The sequence below is a fragment of the Seriola lalandi genome, unplaced genomic scaffold (genome assembly GCF_002814215.2).
Source record: "Seriola lalandi dorsalis isolate HSWRI2012SDOR001 ecotype SW California unplaced genomic scaffold, Sedor1 jcf7180002054470, whole genome shotgun sequence".
NCBI classification, from domain to species: domain Eukaryota; kingdom Metazoa; phylum Chordata; class Actinopteri; order Carangiformes; family Carangidae; genus Seriola; species Seriola lalandi.
The window spans coordinates 2,452,890-2,458,110 of NW_019525023.1; the positions used below are offsets into that span (position 1 = coordinate 2,452,890).

Consider the following 5,221-nt stretch of genomic DNA (forward strand, 5'->3'; position numbering starts at 1 on the left):
CCCCCCATCCCACCCTGCCCCAGCAGCACTGACTGACCCGCCGTCTGCATAACACAACCCAGAGCTCCACACTCAAACAGTTAAATAAAAACACACACTTTTCCCTGTAGGCTCAGCGGGGTGTTGCAGAGGGGGGAAAAACATCAGCTCTAAGGGGAGAATGTGCCTGGGCGTTGCCAAGAGGGTAACTAGACCATCACATTCAATTTCATCTCATTCCACTTAGCAGCTTTTTTTCTCCCTCCACTTCCTCCAATTACCATAGCTCCCCTGTTTATCTGCCTGTCACTTGGCTAGATATGGACGGCAGGGCCAGGGATGCTTATCACCCCTTGGAAAATAATTATGTGCCGTCAGGGGAGAAAATGAATGTCACGTTTAACAAACGATTCCAGAGTTGTCAACGCAGACTTTCATCCAGCTTTATCAACGCTTAACTGTTAATATTTCTCCTACTGAAACCACCTTTCTTGTGTTTTGTCCATTCCCCGGTTCCCTCTTTCTCTCCCAATTTCTGAGTCTCCGTCAGCTGGATTTTCTTCCGAGCCCCCCACCCGCCCTTTCTCTCTGCACCTGGGAGTGTGATTGCCTAAGCAGATGGGGCTCAGAGGGGAAGAGAAACTCAAACAACAACCCAAACGGTTTTCCCAACCATCACTTTCTCTCTGTATAGCACGAGTATGAGCAACACAGGGAATACCCATGGATAAGACCGCAACTCACTTTAGTACGACCCTCAAACATGAGTTTACATCCCAGGGGGATATCTGCTTCAAGTGCCCTCCCTCAAATCTCTTTCCAGCCTGTCCAATCTGCATACTATTAGACACCTCCCATCATTTTCTCTGGAACGCACAACCGGACAAGTCGCGCATACTTGGATAGTAAAGTCAGTAAACAGTGCTCTTCCTTCCTGAATGGATGCATACGTTAAGTACTCAAACTATAATTAGTCATCCCCCCTTTTCTCCTTCTTCCTCACTCTCACTATCTGCGCTTCTCTTCCTGCTTCTTCACCTCTCAGTCCCCTTCATTCCTCTCCATCCACTCTCCCTGTCATCACTCCATCCGTTCAGAAAGAGACAGATTAGGTGGAGACTGGCTCGTCACGAGGCTGTCTCTCCGAAACGACCTCTGACCCCAAGCTGGCAGCCAGGTCGGAGGATGAGGTTGGGACATGAAAGGTGAGCGGTGCTGTTTCCCATGCTCTCCGTCCGGAGGGGCAGCACTTCAAACGAGACGACCCTCAGACCTCTCTCCAGATGAAGCCAAACTCTCACTGGCCCAACTGCTGTGGCCTCCAGGAACCCCCGCCACCCCCAAAGCCCCATGCATCCGGATCCCCACTCACGGCTGTTTATCCTAAGCTGGCCTGGGGTGAGCTGAGGTTATCTAACCCCTGTGCTATGAGTCAAGATTTTTTTCCTCTAAGTTCCTCCGGAGAGCTAAATCCACCAGTGTCCCAAAGTAGTTTTTCATTGTTGAAATGATTTTTAGTTAAGCAGTGATATCCTCCTCCTCACTACTGGTTCTCCTGATGGTATTGGTCCTCTTGAAACAGTCTTACTGTTAGTTAAGAGAAACACCCTTGTTTTCAGATTTGTCACAGTGCTCTTTTAGATAATTTAAAAAGTCACCAGATTTGGAGATAAATGATCTTTGAACAGTGGAGCTATGATACATAATAGGATAGAATAGGATAATAACAGTGTTTATGGCCCTTCAGCATAAGCAAACAACCCCACAGCTATAATCAGATTTTGAATCGAGTGGAGCTAAATCCTGATTGGTTTATAGAAATGTGTGACATCAACTTTTTTCCTCTTCCAGTTGATCCCCACCCACTTCAAGCAAATAAAACTGGCATCAGACAAAATAAAAACGCTAAAATCCCTCTGGTGACAGTTCATGTTCATGCAGGACCCCATCACACACCGTAAGACGCTGGTTGATTAAACAGGTTTTCCATGCCTTTAAAATATTTTTTGTCAAAACTTTTTTCATACGTCATGACTTTTATTCAGACTATCTTGACTTTCCCTCTTGTAACCATACAACTTTATGTCATCCAAATTTTATTTTTTTCTACAAAGCATGACTTCACCCTCATAATGTAATATTTTTCTCATAAACTTACAGCTGTTCTTTATACTTTTTTCAAAATATTGTGACTTTAATTTAGAAATCTCTCATTTCTTTTCCAACAGTGCACATAATCTGCAATTTAAAGCTGCACACTGAGGGCCACAAATAATGTTTATTTCTTAAATTGATTTTTGCACTTGCATAGCCATAACAACATATAACAGGACTGCTTTAATTATGACAGTGAGGTAGATCTATTCTGACATGTGCAGCTTTAGCTAAAGGTGAGGCACGTTGACAATGAAGAATGATGTTAACAGTGAGTCAACAGGACAGGGATTTTGTAACGAGAGGACTCGACACAGAAAGCAAAGCTCCACGTGGCTCTTCATCATGACATCAGCACTACCCCCCTCCGCCTACCCACCTTCACCCTTCCCCTAAACACAGCTTCCCTCACAGATCCCAGTAGAGGCTCTTCCATGTCTCCTCCAATAACACCACCCACTGCTGACGATGGACAAACACGCTGGACTCTCTCCCTTTTCAACTTTTTTCACCCACTTATGTTGTTCACTCTTCTACACAAAGTCAAATCAGAACGCGCTGGGCCTGATGCCCAGCGCGTTCTGAGTGCTCCAGAAGAAAAGAGAAAAAAAAAAAAAAAAAAAAGCCACAAATATAAAGCTACACCCCGCACTCTCCGCTCTCATTCCCTCCCACGCCTACATGCACCCTCCTCCCTCCCTCCCTCCAGTCCTCGGCTCGGGGCCAAGGCTCCACGCCATGCTCGGAGAAGTGCTGGTGCTGATCCAACAAGCCTCCCCTCCTCCTTCTCCTCTTCTTCCCAGTTTCTTTTAATAATAATTTCGGTTTTAAAATTTTTAAAAAATACACACAGTGAGAAAATGCGCCTGTACAGCCAGAACAGCTTTCCCTTTGTTTTCAAACAGCTTATTACCACCAGAATGGCTGGAACTTTTCCCTCTCCCCCATTTTTTCCTCTTGCTGAGTTCCTCTCTCTCCCCCCATATTTAATGGATTTCAGGCAATTACAGTCAGCCCAAAAGTGGAGGGGGAGGACTCACGGTGAGACGCAATGCGTGTGGAGAATTTTAACAAGATGTGGAAGCCCTCATCTTTACTTCAGCCCCCTTTTTTGTGAGTGTATGTGTATGTGAATGCATGCATGTGTGCACGTGGCTACATAAACACACTACTACCCCAACGCATAGAGAAAACTAGGGTAAAACTTTCTCTTTCCCTCTATCACACACACACACACACACACACACACACACACACAAACGCATGCACACACACACACACACACAGGCCCATTAGGTGGGTAACTTGGTCCAGATGGGGCGTCTTTCATAATGGATGAGTCCAGCTGACTGACTGACTGGCTCCATGAGGCCCGACTACCTGAGAGACACTAGCTGGAGGAATGTCAGGAATCCCTGTATTCCCTCGAGCATGTAGCCTGGGAGACACACACACACACACACACACACACACACACACACACACACACACACACACACACACACACTATACAACACACACTCCACAATCTGACAGTAAAGGTCTAGACAGATATGCCAAGGTATAGAATAGCAGAGATGTGGATCCAGGGAAGAGTTGACGTGAATTTTGGTGTCACTAACAGCCGTCTCCTCCCGATTGTGTGAGAATAGAGACTATCCGCTTCCTCTCCTGCCTTAATCATAAACATACAGCCACAGTCCGAACTGGGCTAATAACCACTGACAAAGCTAAGTAGATTATTTTGCCGAGGGATTAAGTCTTTGTAAGTGTTTAGCTGTTAAATTCTGACATGCTGCTAATGACTGTTCATTATTTTTTTAGACCAGGATATGGCTTAAACCAGATATGCTACTAAAAAATGTTTTTTCCATGTCCAAACTGTGTAGTATGACGTCTCTGCTGTTCCCACTGAGATCTAATTAGTGCAAGTCGGTGAGGACGGACAGAGCATCACAAGTCATTCATCCCTCCTTTTGTTCCTCCCATACTCACTTATCTGCTCCCCGTCCGCCCCAGTGTCCTCCGATCGCTCCGTATCGTCCTCATCATCCCCCGACGAGATGGCATCTGCACAGAGTAACCACTGAGTTACTGCCGCCCTCTCGCAACGCGCAAACACACACACATAGTTTTGCATGCAGAAGCTTTCATGCTGTCTCGTTCTCCCAAATTTGCACACACAAATTTGTAAAGAAAATGAGAGAGTGGGGCCACTTTTTGTTATGGGCACATAATTATACAAACAGACACTCACTAGACCTTCAGAAAGAACTAAATTCAGGATGGCATGGTCCCTTCCTGGATACAGTGCTACAGCTCCAAACTCCCTGTCCCATCCTGACTTGCTCTGTTCTGTCCTATCTGATCCCTGACTCACCTGTGACATTCACTATGAAGCAGACCGTGTCTTTGCCCACGCTGGTGCAGGCGTACAGGCCCGAATCCTTGGGCGTGGCATCACGGATCTGCAGCACCTCCTGCTCTATCAGCGTGCGGTTGTTGGTGCCCAGAGAGCTGCCATCTTTGGTCCAGGTGATGGTCCCCGGCGATGGCAGAGGGCAGCTCAGCTTCAGCACCTCCCCTGGGTGCACTGAGCACACCGTGGGCTTAGAAATTTGGTATTTGTTCGATGCCTCTGCAGAGCGAATGGGGAGGTTGAAGTAGGGAGGGGGGAAAGGAGGGAAAGGACGGATTGGAGGAGGAAGAGGGTGCACAAGAAGGAGGAAAGAGAGGTGGGAGAGGAAGAAACAAGCCATAGTGTAAGAAACAAAAACACCATATAACCCCAAATGGATGCACTTAAATCAACTTATGCAGGAGGAGCAATACAGAAAAGAGGAGGCCCATTTTTTTTTTTAAAAAACCGTCACACCAACATGTTGTTACCGCAAACCCCCAGTCAGTCATTTGGAATGGAGCCCTTAGAAAATACCACTGTTCTGTTATCAAGTGTGCAGTGTGATTGGTGCTTATAGATTCAGGGCATGCATTTACGGCCAGAGCAGCATATGTAGAGAAAAAAAAACACAATCGATGCTTTGCGAGCTGTGTCGACAGACAACCCCTCCACCCCCCCACCCCCCAC

General features: G+C 46.5%; 1 protein-coding gene across 2 annotated transcripts in view; it reads right to left on the minus strand.

Annotated features, from left to right (window-relative positions):
- Positions 1 to 5,221, minus strand: part of fgfr2 (fibroblast growth factor receptor 2) — a 39,841-nt gene that overhangs the window by 24,255 nt on the left and 10,365 nt on the right. For both annotated transcript variants that reach the window (XM_023411664.2, XM_023411662.2), the window contains exons 3-4: positions 4,514 to 4,771; positions 4,129 to 4,203 (exon numbers count right to left, since the gene is read on the minus strand). In XM_023411664.2, coding sequence (XP_023267432.1) covers positions 4,129 to 4,203; positions 4,514 to 4,771 — 333 coding nt within the window. The remainder of the gene's footprint in view (positions 1 to 4,128; positions 4,204 to 4,513; positions 4,772 to 5,221) is intronic.